Source organism: Marmota flaviventris, chromosome X (assembly GCF_047511675.1).
Source record: "Marmota flaviventris isolate mMarFla1 chromosome X, mMarFla1.hap1, whole genome shotgun sequence".
Lineage (NCBI taxonomy): Eukaryota > Metazoa > Chordata > Mammalia > Rodentia > Sciuridae > Marmota > Marmota flaviventris.
The window spans coordinates 112,510,229-112,533,819 of record NC_092518.1 but is presented as its reverse complement, the minus strand read 5'-3'; the positions used below and the strand labels follow the sequence as shown (position 1 = coordinate 112,533,819).

Genomic DNA, 23,591 nt, shown 5'->3' with positions numbered 1-23,591 from the left:
ATAATGCCTACCTTATGTTGTTATAGTGAGGATTAACTTAGATAATATGTGTGAAAATGCCTAGTAAATTATAGCACATTGTCAGTGCTCAGAAAAACATTAGCCCTTTTTCCTTAAAATCCTAAACAATAAGTGTACAAGTATGTAATATTTTACCCATTTTCCTATAGTTGTGTTTAATGTAGGGTATTTCCAATTTTTCATTGTTATAATATCATTATAAACACTCTGTGTATAAATCCGACATGTCTCTCTTTGATTCTTTAAGGATAAGTTTTCCAAAGCAGTATTACTAGATCAAGGAGCATTTATGTTTCCCTGGGAGATCTGCTAAGAGGAGTCATAAGTGAACCATAAATGAACAGACCACATTGATATGACTATCAAAGAAATAAGGCTCATGAATTCCTGAAAGCATAAACCATACCAAGGGAGTTAACTTTTGTTGTTCCTGTTGTTGTTGTTGTTGTTGTTAACAAAAGGAAACCTTTTGATGTTCCACCACTAGGATTAATCTTCCTCCTGCAAATTCAGAAGTCTGGACTAATAGAGCACAGTAGTTTAAGAAAGCACCTCAGGGTGCAACTCCATCATCAATATAGCACAGTGTGATATTTCAGTGTTTTGACTCTTAAATTTTTCTCAGGCAGTTACTTTGTGCAATACCATAAAATGCTAAGAGGGCGTGGGAATAAAACATTTATACAAGGGCCAGGATATAGTTCTTGATGCAACTGAAGCCTTAAAGCCATAGTCTCTCAGTTTGCTCACAGGGAAAGATGTGCTCTCACCTAATGGATAACCATGGCTGGGTAAAGTACATGAGACCTTAACATGCTACTACCCAGCCATATGTTCACTGGATTTACAAGCTGTTAGGACCATAATCAGCCACTGGGCTCAAAGAGCCCTCTCATGAGGAATCCTAGAAACGACCGATGCAGCTGCTAAGAGTCTAAGACTCTGTTTTAATGCACAAAGCAGTTCCTGTTTTTTCAAAACCCCTTTTACAGCACAGGGCAGGCAGGATTTATTTGCTCCTCAGCACTGGAGGGACTAAGAGCATGTGGGGCCAAGAGCCTGATGAGGTCTCTGCACCTGTTTAGGTTTGTTCTTATTGGTATATGTTGTCCAACAATCCCATGATTTAATCTTATTTCTCATTTATCATAATAGATCCATATCAGTTCCAGCTCTGTCTCAATTGTGTTGACATTAGGGCACTAAAAGCTGATTAACACAAAAAGATAACATAGTCATAGGTCCAATAAAATGCCATGCTATCTTACAAAACTGTTCAATGTGATTTTATCACCTGTAGTATTTTTGCAGATTTGTTCATTGAGCCATTCAACAACTATAAAAACATTTCCTATAGAAAAGCAAATGGATGTCATATCATCTCAGAGGTAGTTAAAAAAGACGGAGTAACCAATAAATTATAGCTGAATGGCCACAAGTTAATTTCAAATATAAAAACCAGACTCAGACTCATAATTCAATCATTTCTTTTATTTATTTTTTTGTACTTGTAGTTGGACACAATATCTTTAATTAATTAATTAATTTTTAAAAATTTTTTATGTGGTGCTGAGGATCAAACCCAGGGCCTTGCACATGTGAGGTGAGCAATCTACTGCTGAGCCATAACCCCAGCCCCTAATTCAAGCATTTCTTATCCAAAATCCCAACCACTACTTTAAGATTTCCAGGTCCCTTAGTAATCTTAATATAATAATGTGTTGTTTTTTTAATATTTATTTTTTAGTTATAGGTGGACATAATATCTTTATTTTATCTTTATGTGGTCCTGAGGTTTGAACCTAGTGCCTCATGTGTGCTAGCCGAGCACTCTACCACTGAGCCACAACCCCAGCCTGTGTTGCTTTTTTTTTTTTTTAAACAAACAGGAAAGGGAAGAATGCATGAAAAGTGTTTAAATGAGTAAGCACAGCTAAGACATTGTAAATAAAGAGAGGACAAATATCCTTTACAGTGAAAATTTAGAAATTAAGATTATTGTGGAATTGCCATTCTAACTAAGAAGACATGAAAATATGGGGGGGGGCAATTTTATTACTTTAACTTACATATAATATCTGAGGACTAGGCTTTTTAAAAATTCCATTAAATGATATACTTTAGTAAATAAAGAATTATTTATAATCAGTTTGGGCACAGTGGCACACACCTTTAATCCCAGTGGCTTGGGAGGCTGAAACAGGAATTTCACAAGTTCAAAGCCAGCCTCACAACTTTATAAGGCCCTAGGCCTTAGTGACACCCTGTCTCAAAAATAAAAACACAAAAAGGGATAGGGATGTACCTCAGTGATAAAGTACCCCTGGGTTAAATCTATAGTACCAAATATATATACATTACTTACAATCATGTTCTTAGTATCTTAATCACTTGTCCTGTAAAATTATTTGTAAGCATAACAAAATACAAAATACAGACAGCAAGAAGTCTAGCCCCATGTCCAAATAACTAAATTTCAAACTAGTGTTTGAATTCTAAGTTCTGCTGAGAGCCATGCGTCATTCCTACTTGGCTATGGCTCTCAGCAAAGTTCAATAATTCTAGTTTGAATTCTAAATTCAATAATTCTAAGTTCTTCAACAAATGGTCTAATGTACAACAGAAACAAGTTCATTTTGCTTTGCTGTGCCATCTCTGAGGGCAAGAACCTTCTTTCTGAACCCCACTATGCTACCCCTGGTGAACTGTGCTCACATAGACAGGAGGAAGAAGGGTGGGGTAGAAGGGTGCTATAAAGATAGGAGAATTAATGAAATCAATATTTTTAGTGCTCAACTGCCATAAATTCTTCACTCTAGACAAGGTTAAGTCAGTACACCTCTATAATAACTACAGGCATGGGTTCATGAGCCAGATTACCTGGGTTAGTATGCTGGCTCTGCCACTTTCTAGGGGCAAATCATTTCCACCTTTCTGAGCCTCATCATCTCATCTGAAAAATGAGAACAGTACTTTTCTAAAGGGATAAGGATTTGGACAGTTTTATAAATAATATAATTAAAACAGTACCTGGCAAATAAGAAGTCATGTGAATATTAGGGTTTTTTTCCCCTTGAAATAGGGTCTCACCATATTGCCCAGACTGGCCTCCAACCCCTGGGGCTCAAGCAATCTTCCTGCTTCTGCCTCCTCCTGAACAGCTGGGACTATAGGTCTACACCACTCTGCCTGGCTTAGTTATTATTATCTGAGTCATCTTATGCTCCAGGCACTCAAAACATTGGGAGAGCAGGGGGTGAAGATTTTTTCAACTTGTAACCTACAGATTTTGATCATCATTTCAGCCCTTTAAATATATCTTGCTGGGGTACAGGATGTGAGTTGTGAGAATAAAGGATTACTTCAAGGTCTGAGCCACTAAAAGGGTTTTTGTATGGGGCAAGTCAAGAATTTTGTTTTGTACCTGTTAAGTCTGTAGTTCCTGTCAGACACTAACAGAGATGTGGAGTAAGCAATGGAATGGAGAATACAGGGAGAGGTATAGGCTGCGGATGGACACTTGGAAGTCATTAGCACACAGACAATACTTAAAGTCAAGATGATACTGCCCTTCAAGTGGCTCAGGCTTGAAGTAAACTTTATCATATAATATTCTATCTAGTAATTCAAATTTTAATTCAATTTAAATCCCATAGTATATGCTGAACCTTTATGATATTTTAATGCATTTTATCTGATTCTTTGGCTACAGATCAATTCATTTATTCATTTGACAAACATTTACTGAGTGTATATAACTATTCTGGGTACTGAAAATTCAGCAGTCAACAAAATCGACATAATCTCTCTCCTTATGAAGTTTACAGACTGATGGAAGATATAGATGTTAATCAAATAATCACACAAATGCAATATAAATTGTGATACGATATAAAAATTATAGTGTGAAAAATTATTTAGATTGGGTAGATAAATTCACTGCAAGGTTTCTCTCTTTTTTATAATACCTTTATATCTATCTATTTATTTATTTATTTTTATGTGGTGCTGAGGATTGAACCCAATGCCTCACATGTGCCAGGCAAGCACTCTATCACTGAGCCACAATCTCAGCCCTTTCACACTGTTTTCATCAGCAAGTGACAGAAACCTAGAGCTTAGCCCCTGGAAGGTTTCTCTTAAGGAAGAACATTTAAGTTAATGTGAATGAGAGTCATTTCTAACAATATGAACACTTTTGTTCAGCCAATGTGGAAAAAATTACCTTCTTTCTGCTTATCTATCTGGGGTTGAGTTGGTTATCTAACAGATGTAGTAAGTGTTTAAAAATAAATATAAACAGCAAATGCCTATAACCCCAATGGCTCAGCTCACGAAGCTGAGTCAGGAGGATCGCAAGTTCAAACCAGCATCAGCAACTTAGTGAGGCTCTAAGCAACTTAGCAAGACCCTGTCTCTAAAGAAAATATTTAAAAAGGGCTGGGGATGTAGTTTAAGTGCCCCAGGTTTAATCCCCAGTACAAAAAAAAAAAAAAACACAGCCAGGTACTGCAGCACACACCTGTAATCCAGTGACTGGGAAGGCTGAGGCAGAAGAATCAAAAGTTTGAGGCCAGCCTCAGTAAGTTAGCCAGAACTTGTCTCAAAATAAAAAATAAAAAGGGCAACTAAAAAGGGCTGAGATGTAGCTCAGTGGTAAAATGCCTCTGGGTTCAATTCCCAGTATCAAAAATAAAAATAAATAAACAAGATGCTACTATTCATCTCCTAGAAGGGCTATAACCCAAAAAAATGACAACACTGAAGGCTAGGAAGGAGGTAGATCCACAGGAATTCCTGTTCACTGCTGCTGGGAATACAAAATTATATAGCCACTTTGGAAGACAGTTTGGCAGTTTCTTATAAAACAAACACACTTTTATCATAACATCCACCAATTGTGCTCCTTGGTATTTACCTAAGTGACCTGAAAACTTATATCCACACAAAAACATGTACACAAAAGATTAGAGCATCTTTATTCATAATTGCCAGAACTTGGAAGCAACCATGATGTCCTTCCGTAGATGAACACATAAATATGTCATGGTATATACAGACAATGGAATATTATTCAGCACTAAAAAGAAATGAGCTATCAAAACATGAAAAGACATGGAGGAAAATTAAATACATATTACTTAGTGAAAGAAACGATTCCAACTATATGACACTTTGGAAAAGATAAAACCATGAAGACAATAAAAATATTCAGTGGCTGCCAGGGGCTAGGAAGGAGGGAAGGATGAAGAGGAGAGAGAGAGGATTTTGACAGCAGTTAAATCATTCTATATGATTTTCTAATTGTAGAAACATATTAAACATTTGTCAAAATGAATAATGCCTCATCAACACGGTAAGATCTAATCTTCATTTGACTCAGCTCAAATGTCACCTCAATTATGAACCTGTGGAAAATCCCCTGTGGCTGTTTCTCTTCCATGCTCCTATAGAACTTTGTTCATCCCTCACATGGTACTCAGAATTTATTGTAATTACTTATTTACACATCTGTTCTCCCGAGCTTAAAAACCACAGGGCTGGGGCTGGAGCTCAGTGGTAGAATGCTTGCCTAGCATGTGTGAGGCACTGGGTTCGATCCCCAGCACCACATAAAAATGAAACAAATAAAATAAAGGCACGCTGTCAGTCTACAACTACAAAAATAAAAAAAAAAATGAACAATAAAAATGAAGACCTATACTATTCATTCCACCAATGTTTGAGTGACTGCAATACGCCAGGCAATGTTGTATTACAAGACAGTAGCCAGAACTTTTTCCCTATTAATGCCTCTTTTAGCATTTTATCTGTAGGAACTTCCAAATGAGCCACTTGCTTCCTCATTCATGATTAGGAAATAGCTACTTGCCTGGTGTTTAGCAGTGAGTGGCATTATGACAATGAATAGCGGTGGGAAAGCACAAAACACTTATTCTATTCCCATAAATGTGTGCTTTAAGAGTGCAGTCTCTTGGGGCTGGGGTAGTGGCTTAGCGGTAGAGCACTCATCTTGCACATGCAAGACCCTGGGTTCGATCCTCAGCACCACATAAAAATATGTGAATAAAATAAAGGTATTGTGTCCAACTACAACTAAAAAATAAATATTAAAAAAAGAGTACAGTCTCAATTTCATATTCACCTTCTTTTTATCACTTTCTAGAGAATGTAACTAAAAGAGTTGGCATAAAGCGGGCTGGGTCTATAGCTCAGCAGTAGAATGCTTGCCTCACATATGTGAGGCACTGGGTTCAATCCTCAGCACCACATAAAAATAAATAAAGATATAAAAAAAGAGTTGGCATAAAATAGTATAGAAAATAGTAAATAAAGACAAAGTCAAAGTGATTTTGCCAATAAATACTTTAATGAGAACCAAGGTCTATAACATTCATAGCAGTAACTGTCCTGGCCTATGCCTTCTGCTCTAGCCCAAACCTGGGGCTAAGCAACTACATTTAACCAACATTTGAAAAGAAGGCCATTTTGAATGTCACCCATCAGTATCCATCTTCACAGAAGATACCAATCTGGGGCCAGAGTCTCAATGTTAACACTCCTCTCAGGGAAAAGTTAACATGATAACACAAACACATAAACAACTTTGAACCATCCTTTTTTCTTCCATCAGGAGGCCTTTGGGAGACCATTGGTTCAGTAAACACAACTTTGTCAAAATACATTATAACACGAAAAAGGAAAAAGAAAAAGAATAGAAAGGCTGGCAAAGCCAGGCTCACACATATTCAGTTCTTAGATTTGAAGCCTCTTGAGTTGCTCATATGTAATAAAAAACTGAGGAATAAGTCATGGAAGATCTCTCAGTTGATAATGAAAGCCAAATCCAGTTTTAAAATTGTGCATTGCATTCTCTTAAATTAAGGTACTTAGTCTGTGCTATTCTAAGATGCATTGGCTTAAAGGTCTTTTTTTTAAACAATACCTGTCAAATCAAAGATGTACTGAGTACCTACCATGTGCCCACTATGATTGCTGGCATTTAGGAATTAAACAGATTAAAATCCTAATATACTTAGGGACAAAGAGAACATACACAATATCCAAGAACATCAAGGACAATGTATAATTTCATGCTAGAATAATTGTTATACACATTAGGTGATTAGAGGAATTTCAAAGAGTTCAGGAAAGACATAATATCTCTGTCAGCCTACAGACCCCATAGGGAGGGAATTACTTTTCAACCCTGTGGTGCTCATGACTATTCACAAAGCACCACACACAGTGCCCAATACATGGCTCTGCACAGCTAAAGGAGGGCAATTCACCCACAAGAAAATTTCTTGTGGATTTCTTCACTCTATGAATGTATTCTGTCCTGTTATTATTTCCCAGCTATTTTAGTCCTATAGTTAGGAGTAGGAAATCCAGACCACCTCAGCATGAACTTTCCTGTGGGCATCTCCCATCAGGGCTTCTAAAAACTTCATAGTCCCTTCCATATTGGCTGTGTTTGTAGTCATTTTGATTGGAATAGGAAAACAAGAAAGTTTGGTAGATATTTCCAACCCCTTTTAGTTTGTATTAGCCTCCAACTAAAAGCTATTTCTCTATATTTAGTTCCTATATTTAGTTCTCTGTATTTAGTTCCTATATTTAGTTCTCTATATTTAGTTTCAATGGTCTTCATTAGGATGCTTGAGTTTCTTACTTATTTACTTTCATAATCAAATTTTCCTTCCCATAGCCTAGAATTATCTGGGATCTTGAAATACCTGCTTTCATTCTCATGTATGAAAAGGATACAATGATGTTCCATGGTCCAAGTCGAAGCCAGTTTGGCCAAAATCCTTTATAGAGGGCAAAAAAGCCTTCATGTTTCCACATCTGAAGGAAAGATATAACAAAAAACAGTAAATTCCCTTTCTCTTTACATGTGACAATCATTTTCCATCCCCACCCCAGCAACTTATGGCTCCATGAATGTTTTTTTCCTAAAAATACACTTTGAATTCATAAGTAGTCTAAAGACATCTACCCACTTATTCAACAAATATTTACTAAGCACCTACCATATGCAAGGCACTGTTCTTGATGCTGGAAATAGAATAGTACACAAATAGTGCCTGTGGTAGCCAGCCTCTAAGATGGCCCTTAATAAAACTTACCTTCAGGTTATTCATGCCCTTGTGAAGCCCTCACCCATAATGTATCAGGACTGCTCTGTCACCAATAGAAATATGACAGTAGTTTATACATGTCACTTCCCTTGCTAGGTTTTAAGATATTTTAGAGCCAGGTACAGAGGCTCATGTCTGTAATCCTAGATACGTAGGGGACTGGAACAGAAGATCACAAATTCAGGGGCAGCTTAGACAACTTGGTGAGACCTTATTACAAAATAAAAATAAAAAGGGGGGCTGGGGTTGTGGCTCAATGGTAGAGTGCTCGCCTAGCATACATGAGGCACTGGGTTCGATCCTCAGCACCACATAAATGTAAAATAAAGATATTGTATCCATCTAAAACTTAAGAATAAATATTTTTAAAAAAATAAAAATAAAATAAAAGGGCTGGGGAGTGTAGCTCAGTGATAAGAGTGCTTTTGGGTTCAATATAGTATCACAAAAATATTCATATATATATAAGGCATCTGCCTTATTATGATCTTAAATCATTCACTCTGAAGGAAAGCAGCCACTGTGGCATGAAGAAAGGCCTACACAGTAAGGAAATAAGACTTCCAGTCAACAGCCCACATGAGCAGTCTTTGAAGTAGATATCTTAGCTCCAGTCAAACCTTTAGATGACTGCAGTCCTAGGTGACATGTGGACTACAATCTCCTCTGAGACCCTAAATTAGAATCACTTAGCTAAGCTACTTCCCAATTCCTGATCCACAAAAACTCCAAAGTAGAAATATTTTGTTGTTTTAAAGCACTGCAGTACATAACTTACAAAGTCCCTCCCCTCATTGAGTACATATTCTCTAGTGGGGCTGACAAGCAAATACACAAATTGATATATATGATAACTAGGAATAAATGCTATGAAGAAAAGTAAAACAGGGTTTAAGTCCATAGGGAGTTGGACAACTCATTGTTCCAACATTGTAAATTCTGTGTGACCCCATGGTCTATTTCATATGAATGCTTTCAGGATTACAGGAGGAACAATGTAAACTGCTTTGTTTCAGTTTCCTGCTTTGTACAATATGGTGCGGGGGGCGGGGTGTCTCTGTATAGACCAAGTGGTTATAAGATCTAAATGATAAATTATGTATACTCAAGCTCATAAACTGTTGGTATGTGCTGAATTTTGCCAGCAGAAACTGTTATTTTATAGTTTTTTTACTGTTATTTAATAGATATTGTCTGTTATATATATATATATATATATATATATATATATACAGACAAGTATCTATTAAGTAAATACAATGTGTTAGGCATTGTGTTAGATATTGAAAAATATTATTTTTCCTTTGAATTGGTGAAGTGAAATTTAACACTATATAAAAAGTGGATGTATTTGGATAAGACAATATGAGAAGCCAGATTTACAAATATCCCTATCTCCCCTTACAGCTTAAGAACACTAGAGATAATTATCCTTACTAATCAATTTTGGAAGAAACAAAGAATAATATAATGAGGGTACTATTTATGGAAACACAGTGGTAATGTTGACATCGATGGATCTTTAGCAAATTCTGAAGGTCTCAGGCCAAAACTAATGCTGAAAAATTTAACAATCACTCAAAACAAAAGCTTAGATGAAGATAACCTAGAATCGTCAACAAATGACAAGGGACCTCAGAGATACATTATAATCCCATCTTCTCTTACCTGGAATACCTAACTGGTCTAAAATATCTATCTAGAAACCAGAACAATCTTTAAGAGTTATAAATCAGATCATGTCACTTTTCCATTTAAAGATCTCAGATGGCTTTCTTGTGGATTTCATTCTAGTTGCAAATTCTCTGCAATGACACACAAGAACTTACATGATTTAGCCTCTGCCTCTCTCACTAGTTTCACTTCCTACTACTTTCTTTTTCACTCACCATACTCAGCCACACAAGCCTACTTTCTAATTCTTGAACATATCAAGCTCATTCCCAACTCAGATCCTTTGTAAGCTGCTCCTTGTTTATGAAATGCTTTTTTCAAGGTTCTACACATGGCCACCAATTCCTCATCATTCACATGTCAGTTTGTTACCTCCTCACAGGTTTTTCTTTTTTTTTTTTAAAGAATTTTTTTAATATTTATTTTTTAGTTTTTGGTGCACAACATCTTTTGTTTGTATGTGGTGCTGAGGATTGAACCCAGGCCGCACGCATGCCAGGCGAGCACGCTACCGCTTGAGCCACATCCCCAGCCCCTCACAGGTTTTTCTTGACCATCTAAGCTGAAGTAGTTCCCAAGCACCCAGTGAATATTTTAATATGCTCTATTTTCTTTCTAATATTTACTTCTATCTAAAATTATACCATTTGTGTGTACATGTGTATTTATTGTCTGTCTCCCTTAACTAAAATACAATCTCCAAGAGTGCAGGAACTATGTTTGTCTTGTTTACCATTTCATCCCCACCATGTCTGCCCCATTTAAGTTTCCAACAAATTTGTGGGAAACAAATGTTGATGGTCTCTAACAATTCTGTCAACCATCTAAATCCTTATAAATCTGCAAAATAGTGAACACCTTCAAAACTTGAGAAGTGGAAGATATTTTCTTGTTTGAGACAGATGTGTGAAAATAAGAACTTTGGTAGATAAGCATAGACACAGAATACTTTATGAAGATACATATTTTAGTTCATTTAATAATTTGCTGTGGAAAAGTAATAAACAAGATGCATACAGCTCTACCTTCATGGAATTTATACTCCACCAGGACAGAAGACACTAAAAGCAATTACAAATATGAATAAACAGAAACACACAACATTATTCAGCAATAAGAAGGAATAAAGTGCTGATACATATTACAACATGTAATATGTTGAAAACATTTATGGTAAGTGAAAGAATCCAGTCAAAAATTTATATATTGTATGATTCCATTTACACGAAATATCTAGATGAGGAAAATCTATAGAGATAGAAAGTAGGTTAGTGGCTGCTTAGAACTAGATGGATGGGGGATAAGGGATGAAAGCTAAAGGATATAGGGATTCTTTTTGAGGTTATAAAAATGTTCTAAAGTTGATATATCTCGTTGTGATATGCTAAAATGCTAAGTATACTAAATATTGTATGGGTTAATTTAATGATATGTAAATTTTTAAAAATATTAATAAATGCTATGAGAGAGGAACTACAAGAAACTCTTGAATATATAACCTAGTTTAATGGTCAGGGAAGACTTTTTTTGAAAAAGTAATGAGATCTGAAGTATGACTAGGAACTGGCCAAGTGAAAGATGTATTTGGGGTGGTATATGGCATGGGTGAACATGTGAAGGGAAAAAGAAAACCTAGGGCTGGAAATTTTTAGTGTGCCTGGAATGTAAAATAAAGGTGATATAAATAAGGCTATAGGAGAGAAAAGGGATCATAGAGAGCCTGGAGTCAGCCTCTCAAGTCACTGGGATTATAGGTATATACCACCACATTTGACTCACTAACGAACTTTAGATAGGGGTGACAGGATGAGATTTGCAGCCATTCTTCACTATGTCAGAGATGAATGCATGACTCCTTACCAAAGTGTTTTAGGACTCTAAAAGAGGAAATGCAAAATAATATGGAAGGTACATCATATATAATGATGACATAAAACAAAATCACTTTAAAGAACTTTCATAGCAAGTACATGAATGAGTGAACACATATAAATACTTAAAGGTACTACCAATATAAAAATATATTTCTGCAGATACAACACAGCATAGTTGTTGTAAGTAAACTTCAGAATTAGACCCTAGAGTCAATCTCAGATCTGCCACTCATTAGCTGTGTATCTTAGGCAAGTTACTGGCCAAGCTTAGCTACTATGATTGAAAGTTTCCTCATTTATAAAGAGGGAAAGATAATATCTTCTCCATAGGATTTGTTAAAGCATATACTCTATATAGAGTGCCTGGCACATAATAAGCATTCAATAAATGCTATTATTATATTATTTTACCTTCTGTGAGCTCTTAGCCAACCTTCTTGAAAGAGTGCTTTATACCTATCTACTTATCCTCACTTACCTATGTGTTTATCTCCTCCTATTAGAATTTAAGTGTCATTTTGTTCACCAACATATCTATACCAACCTAGAACACTGTCTATCATGTGATACACAAACTGTTTTCACTGAATGAATGAATGATTAAACATATTCCTCAACACACAGTAATCCACACAGTTCAACACACAGTTCAAACACCAATCCATGAAACCTTACTTAGAGAATATTAAATCCAACAGATATTTGGTAATCCTCATCATCCTATATTTCTCTATTGCATATGACTCATTCCTTCCTGAAACTCATTACTCCTTTGGCTTCTATGACATCACTCTCTCCGAAGTTTCCTCATATCTTTTAAACTGTCTTTCCTGGGGTCATCACCTACTAAGTTCTTAAAAATTGATGTTCCCCAGTGTTCTTTCCTTAGTCCACTCCTCTTCTCTCTATTCCAACGACTGTCAAATGGAGAGGTGAACATGTCAGAAATACCAAGGGAGACTTTTGGCAAATTAAATTCCCCAGGGTCTGAGAATCACTGCCTCAGTGAATCATTATTACTGGAAAGAATTATATACTGCTGCAGTGTGCTAGGAAGGCAAAAAGGTTGTGAACACCTCTACCTGCTCTCCTTGGTTATGAACCACCTATATGCTAATGATCCCACAAGGTCTTATCTACATCCATGAAATTTCCCATCTTAGGGCTAGTATATCCATACATATGCACTGGGTGTTTCTCATGAGCACATCAAACTAAGTATCCACAACTATGATGTTTCCCACAAAACCTATTCCCCTTCCTATGATGCCTCTGCCAATGAATATTGCCATCTGGTCATCAAATCCAAAAATCTGAAAATCATCTTTGATATATCCTTTCTCCCACACTTCTCAAACAAATTTTGTTGACTTTATCAACTACATTATTTTCAATTCTGTACCACCTCCTACATTCCCACTACCATTTTAAAGTTAAGGCCTTTATCACTTCTAGCTCACATTAGTATAAAAACCTTCCAGTCAGCTTCTATATCTCTAGGTCTGCACTTCTGAAAGTGTGGTTGCCAGGCTAGTATTATCAGTGTTGCCTGGGAACTTGTTAGAAGAACAACTTCTCAGGTCCTATTGCTGACCAACTGAATCAGCATCTAGAGATAGTGCCTAGATAACTGCATTTTAACAAGCCTTGCAGATTGTGAGGCATGTAAAACTTTTAAAGACCCACTACTTCATGCTTATCCCCTTAGATTAGTAGTCTTCAGCCTTGGATGAATATTGCAGCAGCCTAAGAAGTTTTAAGAATAGTGATGCTTGTGTCTTACACCTCAGGTCCTGAGTTGATTGTTCTAAGGTAAATGCAGTACCTGTGAAACCCAAGTGATTAAATTTGCCACCTCTTTAAAGGCAATTCATCTATTTAAAATGCAAATATGAGCAGAAGTACCAGGGATTGAAATGGAGAAAATTATATTCTATGAATGTATGAATAAATCAAAATGAACTCTACTACTATGTATAACTCTAACACATTAATAAAAACATTAAAAAGTGAAATGTAAATGTGACCTGATTAAAAAGCTTTAAATATTTTTCTACCAAGTTAAAAAAAGTACAAGCTTATCAGCATAACATTCAATACTCTTTATAGCCTAGCCAAAATTTAGCTACCACTATGAGGAAGGCATCACAATGTAGAAGCTAAGGTCGGTTGGAAGCCAAATGGTCTAAGTTTATCCCAGCACTCCCACTTATTAGCTGTGGAACCCTGAGGTTACTTAATCCCTCAGTGCTTCAGTATCTACCTCATGTGGTAATGATGAGGATTAAATGAAGGAATACATGTAAGTCTCATTAGGACAGCTCCTGACACACAATGAAGTACTAAACAGACGGGAGTTGTTATTATGTAATTTACCACCATCTACAGGGATTCAATTTCAAATTTCCAAATTGGACTGTAATTATCTCCCACATAACTCTGAGTTTATCATTTACCAGGCTTTATCAATTATTTCTTTATATACCTATAGTACATTTGTAATAGCTATTTCTCTGTGCCTAATATATAATAATTGCTCAATGAATCTGATAACAGCAGAGAAATAATATGGCAGCACCACATTTTAGCCCCAGGTTTGTTTCTGTAGCAATGATTTTACTAATAAATATATATAATACATTTATATAATATTAAAAAACATAACAGCAAAAACTTTCAAAGCAAAATATGAACAATAAAACAATCTTGAACTTAAATCAAGCACCAGGTTTCTGGGCTGTTTTCAGTACCAGAATTTGTATTACAGAATCTCTGTTTTATCTGAAGTGGGTAAATGTGAGATATGTTAAGTCTTTTCTATCTTTTCTATCAATAATTCTACATGGTACTACTGTATTCTCAAGCACTGAAATTGTAATAATGATATTAAGGACCACTGAGCATCATCAGGTGGCCAAAAAGACAGATTTTCTACCTGGAAATGACTTAGAGAGGCTACATAATATACATAATGGTTCTTTTATCTTCAGAATGATATGTAGCAACTAAGAATAAGAACTGATAAAAGATCTGAGATATCAAAGAAAACCAAAAATGTAACCCAAACCCACATTTTGCATACCTTTAAAATACCATCCAAAGTTCCCTTATAGAGGTCCACATGTCCCACGATTGCCCTCTGGTTCATCATGCGAGTTCGCACCACATCAACTGGATTGGACGCCAGAGCCCCAGCCAGGCCACATGTAAAGCTGGAACTAAAGATGAAAACTTTAAGAAAATAGATTGTCCCCACTTCCATCTCCTGTTCACTTAAAGAGAAATTAAGCCAAACATAAAGGTACAATAACTCAGACCTATCAGATAAAACCTGACATTTGCCCTTTCATTACAATCTAAAGAAAAAAGGAAATCTTTTCTAAACAAACATCATTCAAGGTTGTCTCATCAGTTTTTCAATCTGACACTTGCCCCCTTTTTCAAAGTAGACAGTTTATATGCTTAACAACACCTCCAAGCAGGAAGTGTAACTCATTATTTATTAGTTACATATAATTTTCAAACCACAGCATAATATGCCAAATATATTTAAATTACAAAACATCATAAAGGTTGCAGGACTAAAAAAATATAAAATGAGATCAGCAACAGTCTTTAGCCAAAAACTGTGGTTTAGATTCAGAGGCTCCACAAAACTTCACCCTTTTATCTTAGTCTCATTGAGAAAAGTTTGCTTTCTGATATAAAATAAACCAAGGAAAATAATAGATGAGTTTAGCATATAGAGTCTATATTTGAATATATGCAAATCTTATAAACATCTTGTAGGCTGCTGTATTACACACTGCTCTGCAGTACTCAAGTGCCCACAGCATCTGGGATCTCTCTGAAATGCAAAATGTGCAGAAATCTTGAAGTGCTGGAAATAAGAGAGACAAATGTATTATGGTCATATTTAACAGTTATTAATTTCACCTGTGAATGTCAGTGACTGAGGCTTTGTGTGCTCAAATTGCCAAAAGTATAAAATAAATACAACCTTTCCTACTTACACAAAGTGAGTTAAAATTGTATCTCCCATCATTCCTGACAATATCAGGTGCTTCTTGGTAATATCATAGACTGGTAGCTCTACTCCCACAACAATGGCAGCACGCTGAGCAGTTGGGACCACACCCTACAAAACATAAGTTAACATTAGACACTAAGGAAATAAAGAGAGTGACATAAATCTCCAAGTGAATAAAATAGGTCAATAGTTGAAAAGTATGGGGGAAAAAAGCCAAGTCTGAAATACAGAGATCATTCTTTCAAATCAGTGACTAAAACTTACATATTCCCAACTTACTTGCTGTACTAAAAATAAATTCACTGATATGACACCTAAAGCGTGAGACAAAAATAGATAAATCAGATTTCATCATTAAAAATTTTGCGATTTATGGGGCTGGAATGTGGCTCAAGTGGTAGCGTGCTCGCCTGGCATGCGTGCGGCCCTGGTTCGATCCTCAGCACCACATACAAACAAAGATGTTGTGTCTGCCGAAAACTAAAAAATGAATATTAAAATTCTCTCTCTCTCTCTCTCTCTCTCTCTCTCTCGCTCTTTAAAAAAAATTGCGATTTAAAAGACACCATCAAGAGAGTGAACAGGAAACCCACACAATCAGAAAAAATGCTTGCAAATCATGTATCTGATAAGGAACGAGTACCCAGAATAAAAAAAAAAAAAAAAAAACGTTTAAAACACGTGATAAAAAGAAAAATAATCCAATTTTTTAAATGGACAAAAGATCTAAAGACACTTACCCCAAAGAAAATATGTGAATGACCAAAAAGCAAATGAAAAGTTGCTTAACATCATTAGTCATTAGGGAAATGCAAATCAAAATCATAATGACATGCTACTTCACAGCAACTAAGATGACTATAATTATTTTTTTTAAAGTAAAATAGCAAGTGTTGGCTAAGATGTGGAGAAAGTGGAACACTTATACACTGCTGGGGTGGGAACACAAAATGAGACAGCCACTGTGGAAACAATTGGCATTTCCTCAGAATGTCAAATACAAGATTACCATATGATTCAGCAATTTCATAACTACGTTCATACCCAAGAAAAATGAATATATAAATATTCATGCAAAAATGTATAGTCAATGTTCATAGTGACATTAGACACAATAGCCAAAAAGTAGAAAACAACCTAAACATTCGTAAATTGATGAAAGTATAAACCAAAAAATGTAGAATTATTATTCAGCCATAAAAAGAAATAAAGTACTAGTACTGGGGATATAGCTCAGTGGTAAGGCACCTGCATAGCACACACAAGGCCCTGGGTTCCATCCCAAGCATTGCAAAGAAAAAAAAAGTACTGATACATGCTGCAACACACATGAACCTCGAAAAAAGTATGTTAATGCCAGTCACAAAAGACTATACATGATATGCTTCCATTTATAAGAAATATCTACAATAGACAAATATATATGGACAGAGAATAGAGTAGTAGTTGTATAGGGCTGGGAAGGCTGGGAGAAATAGAAAATGAAAACTAAAGGGTAGGGTTTTTTTTTAAATATTTTATTAGTTGTTGATGGACCTTTATTTATTTATATATGGTGCTGAGAATCGAGTCCAGTGCCTCATATATGCTAGGCAAGTGCTCTACCACTGAGCCACAACCCTAGCCCCAGGGGTTTCTTTTTGATAATGAAAATGTTCTGAAATTAAGACAGTGGTAACTATTGCACAAATACATAAATATACTAGAAGCCATTACATTGTATACTTTAAAGGCAAAAGCTGCTATGAAAAATAAAACCATGAAACAAAAGTCAGTGAGGAAAAGTAGAACTTCTGAGTTTAATTCATAGAATTTTAGGATGTACAGAATGCACACACAGTAGGGTAACAGTAAAGGTATGAAGCAGCTATGGAAAAAGGCCTAGGAAAAGCAAAACTTCCCCTTTCAAGTCCTTACAAGTTCTGTGGGAATAGTATCAGTGATCTACTCACTAACATAATATTCCTTTCATAGCTCACAAGATAATAGAGGGTTGCTAGAGCATTAAAAGTCACATATTTGAAAGAATATTAATGATACAAGAATATTCTTGATATAATGTTAAAGAAGGCAAGACATAAAATTATATATAGTAATATTCTAACTTTAGGGAAAAAGGTATACATATACACACATATACCAAATTTTAGAAAGGATTAGAAGAAAACACATCTGGGGTTAGGAAAACAGATGAATTAACTTTCGTTTTTATGCCTTTTATATATGTTATTTGTTTTTTTTAGATAATCCATGACAGTAGAGTGTATTTTTATATATTACACATACATGGAGTACAACTTACCCTAATTAGAATCCCATTCTTGTGATTAACAATGTTGTGGAGCTACACTGGTTGTGTATTCATATATGAACATTGGAAAGTTATGTCTGATTCATTCCACTGTCTTTCCTATTCCCATGCCCCCTCCCTTCCCTTCATTCCCATTTGTCTAATCCAATAAACTTCGATTCTTCTTTCCCCTCCCCCTTATTGTGTGTTAGCATCCACATATCAGAGAGAATATTCAGACTTAGGGGTTTTTTTGATTGGCTTATTTCACTTAGCGTAATAGTCTCCAATTCCATCTATTTACCGGCAAATACCATATTTTTCACATTTTCACAATTAAATATTTTACCTTTATAATTGTTTATCATTAAAATTGAAAATTACACCCCTTAAATATGAATACTTTTTTATCAATCATACCTCAATAAAGCTGGGGAATTAATGAAAAAATATAAATGAATTTTAAAAATTGAAAATAACATACCAGGAGGATAACTGCTTTCTGGAATAACTCTAATATTAAAATGTTCAATCACTTCTAAATTCCCAAACTCAATTTATAAAGTAGAAGTGATATAACTATGCTGAAATGCTGGATTCTGATAATCTGGCCAAACAGTGCCTTCCTCTGTGACTCTTTTACCTGCTTCACTGTTAAATAGGATGATGTTTCCAGAAGACTACTTGTAAACAGTAAGGCCCCAAACTGGGACCCACAGGTAGAATTCAGGCCACAGACATGTTTTGTGTGGCCCACAGAATAATTTTAAAAATTCAGAAGTTGTCAATATGTGAAAAATTAGGATACTTTACATAGAAATGCACATTTCTAGATTTTCTTGAAAGGCTAGAAAACTTGGCCACACTGGGCTTACCATCAATACATGGCAGCTAGAGCTAAGAAGAAACTGTCCTCTTTCAAAGTGGCTGGTGCTTTGTAGTTCAAACCACAGCCCTCACCATACAACTGGCTCTCCAACTCTGACTGAAGTCCTGGTTATACTTTGTTATTATACTCCTGCTATTTTTTTCTTAGGAAGAAAATGAAATGTTTCTGGTACCCATGTTACAATCAAAGCAGGAAAATAAACCATGTATTTGAAGAAAATCATAAGCATAGTTCCTTGTTGAAAAGAAAATATTCCTGTGTTTAAAATATGTCTGCATCAAAAAGGATACATGATATAATGTTTTTTGCTTCTCTACATTGCATGCCTTGATCATGTAATTAGCCTGGATCATAAAAGTAGCTATATTCAGTTCCTAAAAAAACTAAATAAAGATTTACCACTTCTGGATATATAACCAAAAGAATTGACTGCAGGGGCTGGGGCTGTAGCTCAGTGGCAGAGAGTTTGCCTAGCATGTATGAAGCACTTGGTTAGATCCTCAGCACCACATGAAAATAAACAAATAAAATGAAGGCATTCTGCCCATCTACAACTATAAATTTTTTTTTAGATTGACTGAAGGGTCTCAAAGATATATTTGCATACCTATTTACATAGCAGTATTATTCACAATAGCCAAAAGGTGAAGCCACCTAAGTGTTCATGAATGGTTGAATAGATAAACAAAATGTGGTATATACATACAATGGGATTATTCAGTCTTAAAAAAGGAAGGAAATGCTGATACATGCTACCATTTGGATGAACCTTAATGACATTATGCTAAGTGAAATCTCACAAAAGGACAAATATTATATAATTCTATTTATATGAGGTATCTAGACTAGTTAAATTCATAGAAAGAGAGTAGAATAGGGGTTGCCAGGGGTTTGGGGTAAGGGAAACATGGAGTTGTCAATGGGTACAGAGTTGCAGTTTTGTAAAATAGAGTTTTGAAGACTGGCTGCACAACAATGTGAATGTATTTAACACTACTGAACTATACACATACAAATGGTTAAGGGATCAATTTTATGTAGATTTTACCACAATTAAAAACAAAAATATCTATGCTCCCTTGACAATATCCCCCATTCTACTTATTGCTTTGTCTTTGTCACCTGGAATCAGTTTATGAAAAAGTTCTAGTTAGTTTTATTTTCTGGTTTTAAGGTAGACTAATCAAGAAAGTACACCAAGCTGTGATCAAAGAGCAAACTTTAAGGATCATTAATGGATGCTATGATCATAACATGAAAGATTATGTCTATCTCAAAAGAATACACAACACAATGTACTTTGCTTCTTTGTTATGTGCCAGAATCATCCAACTAGCCTGGATCATAAAAGTATGTCCAGTTATGAAGTATTATATAAATGTTGCTAGAAGATCCCCTCACAGATTACTTGCTAATTGTAAAGGGAAAAATTATCTTTTATAACAGCAAGACCTGGTGAACATCATTTTACCAAGTCATCAAACTTAGCACTATTAATCATGGGACAACCTAACTTTATGCACCTCTCGCTATGATGCAACATGAAAAACACAGCATCATCTATGAATCTCTCTAACCACAAATGCTTAACATGAATATAATCAAGCCAATGGTCTCAACGTTCAGCTTATTGTAAATATAAGGAACAGAGGAACTAGTTAAATACATCCTATAAGAAAACTAGTCTGATCTCATCAATAGAAAGATTTTTAACATAAAATGCATATTAAGTATTAGGGACTTATTGTTAACTTTCTTTCATTTGATAATGGTATTTTTATTGTATAAGAGAATGTTCATATTCTAGGAGATACATAATGAAGTATTCAAGGGAGCACCATAATGCCTACAACCTACTTTCACATGGTTTTTATATTTTATTTTATTTTTTAGTTGTAGTTGGACATAATACCTTCACTTTATGTATTTATTTTTATGTGGTGCTGAGGATCAAACCCAGGGCCTCGCACATACTAGATGAGCCATCCACCAATGCGCCACAACCCCAGCCCTTTCATCTAGTTTTGCAAAAATAAAAAAGTGGGTGTGTTATATATATATATATATATATATATATATATATATATATATATATATACACACACACACATAAATAAAACTAATATGTTCAAATTCTACCAGTCATTTAGTCCAGGTCATGAGATCATGCATAAGTAGCATTCATAGTTCAATTCTTTCAATGTCTATGTTTGAATTTTTAATAACAAGTAGTTGTGGAAAATATAAAGGAAGAATATTAGCAAAGCTCTCATTTTTATTTAGAAGTCATTAATGGGTTTCCCATACATTCTCTCTGCATAGTCTATAAGTAGTCTTATTTACTATTACAATATCTAGTAATTAACACAGATTAAAAAGTTATAGCAATAATGACAACAAACAGTAAAGAATAGAAGGCTGGGGCTGGGGTTGTGGCTCAGTGGTAGAGTGTTTGCCTAGCATGTGTGAGGCACTGGGTTCAATCCTCAGCACCACATAAAAAAATAAAGTTTAAAAAAATTTTAAAAAAGAATAGAAAGCTGGAAGATAATATGACAAATTGTTAACAGTTATTATTGCTAGGTGGTGGGACTACCACTGTAATTTTTGTTTTTGCTTTTCTGTATCTTCTCAATATTTTACAGTACATTGTACTTTTTATAAGGTTAAAAAGGTTGTTTTAAGTAACAACTTTTAAACATAAGCACTACAGAGGCCATCATAGACAAAGATTGTGTGTCACTACAAAACTAGTAAAAAATACTTTGAAGAACTAAATTCACTGGGAATTTAAACAAACCAAAAATAATGCAATACCTTTCCCCATATATACAACCCTCAAACATTAAGCAGAAATAAAGATCACTAATATTGGTCCTTTCATTTGTGATGAGGAGCTTCTTTTTAAAATATATTTTTTAGTTGTAGTTGGATACAATACCTTTATATTTTATTTATTTATTTTTATTTGGTGCTGAGGATCAAACCCAGGGTTTGCATGTGCTAGGCGAGCAGTCGACCGCTGAGCCACAACCCCAACCACCCGCCTCACATCCCAGGAGCTTCTTACTTTGTTTGGGGGAGGTTATAATTTACAATTTTATGGCCTTATATAAAAAAGTATTGCTTGCAAATTCTAGGAACTGAGAGTATAGAACAATATCAGGAAAAGAGTACTCACCCTCCACAAACCCCTGGTGCCTTCTTGTTGGTATATATCAATGAAGCTGCCAATCATGCTTCCTTGGAATAAGCTTCCTTGAGCCTGCATTCGAATCTAGAATACAAGATGTGACCATTGTTTTGACAAAGAGAACCAAAATGAGATATTTCACTCATTTAAAATTAAGAAAAAAGTATTTGGGAATTCTCAGAAAGAGCTCTGCTGTTATGATGAAATTAATGAGTTAAATTCCAGCCAAAAAAATACAATTTATGTCAAAGTATATTTCATAAAGATTATTTTCATTAGCCTCATATTCCCCATGGTAAGTCCAACATTTCTGGAATTGGGAGAAAATGTGGGGGAAAAGAACATGCATTCAGTAAGGGTAGACAATAATTTTTAAAATATGGTTGGTTTAGTAAAAAGTTTAAAACAACCTAAATATCCCCAAATAATAACAATAACAGATCAGTTACATAAATTATGTATTCAAGTATAGCCATTTAATGGAATACTATGGAGCCATAACCTTTTCTTGTAGAATAATATCTGTTGATAATGAAAAATGTTAAAATTAATTGCTAATTTAGAAAAAGGATTGCAAAGCAGTATGTATATCATTTTTATTAAAACATGTGAACTTAAAAATATTCATAAACACAGCAAGGAGATTGGACGAACATACGTACCCAAATATTGATAGTGGCTTATATCTGAATGGTGAGGCTACAAGTGAGTATTGTTTTCTCTTTTTTATTTCTTATGCCTTCCATTTCTCTCTACATTGAACATGCATTACTTATATAATTATAAAAAGCAAAAAAGTGTTTTAAAAATATAATTTTAGTCTTAAAAGACCTTAAATTGAATTTTACTTGTAAAAAGCATGATACTATATTCTGCCAAGTGGCATTTGAAAGCTGCAAGAAAGAAAATACAGCATTAAAAAACCATGTAAAAGATTTGGTACAATTTCCCACAGACTCTGCATACATAGAATCATAGTAGTCAGTCACAAAATACATGGCCCAAACGTAGGTCTGATTTTCATGAAGCATGACTCTAGCATTCTAGGTTTCAATAAATGTACTTGCTAAATCATATAATGGTGGCATGCTTTGATGCAGAAAGCCAACTGCCATTAAAAGAGATTTGAAATAAAAACCTAAACCAAATTAAATCAAGATGCAAACTATCACAAAGACAGATCAATACTACCCTATGGGAAGTAGAAGACTTCTTCAAGGAGGTGATTCCTCAGTAGGTTTAGGAGTAGAGTAAGGTAAGTGAATGCAGGTGATGCATACAAAGATGTTCACTATATTACATTTTTCTCTACTTCTGTGCATGTTTAAAATTTTTTATCAAAAATTACATAAAGAGCTGGAGTTATACTTCAGTGTTACAGCACTTGCCTAGCAAGCATGAGGCACTGGGTTTGATCCTCTGCAACACATAAATAAATAAAATAAAGGTATTGTGTCCATTTATAAATAAAAATAT

At 35.0% G+C, this 23,591-nt stretch overlaps 1 protein-coding gene across 4 annotated transcripts in view; it reads right to left on the bottom strand.

The window, feature by feature from the left end:
• Nucleotides 1–6,368: 6,368 nt before the first annotated feature.
• Slc25a14 (solute carrier family 25 member 14) overlaps nt 6,369–23,591 on the bottom strand; it is a 33,698-nt gene continuing 16,475 nt past the window's right edge. For 3 of the 4 annotated variants that reach the window (XM_027940041.2, XM_027940040.2, XM_071606458.1), the window contains 5 exons: nt 22,104–22,199; nt 15,727–15,851; nt 14,796–14,931; nt 7,792–7,872; nt 6,369–6,819 (listed from right to left, as the gene is read on the bottom strand). In XM_027940041.2, the coding sequence (XP_027795842.1) occupies nt 6,778–6,819; nt 7,792–7,872; nt 14,796–14,931; nt 15,727–15,851; nt 22,104–22,199 (480 nt within the window). In that variant the 3' untranslated portion in view covers nt 6,369–6,777. Of the gene's footprint in view, nt 7,493–7,791; nt 7,873–14,795; nt 14,932–15,726; nt 15,852–22,103; nt 22,200–23,591 lie in introns of all 4 variants that reach the window. The other variant, XM_071606459.1, reaches the window with a different exon arrangement.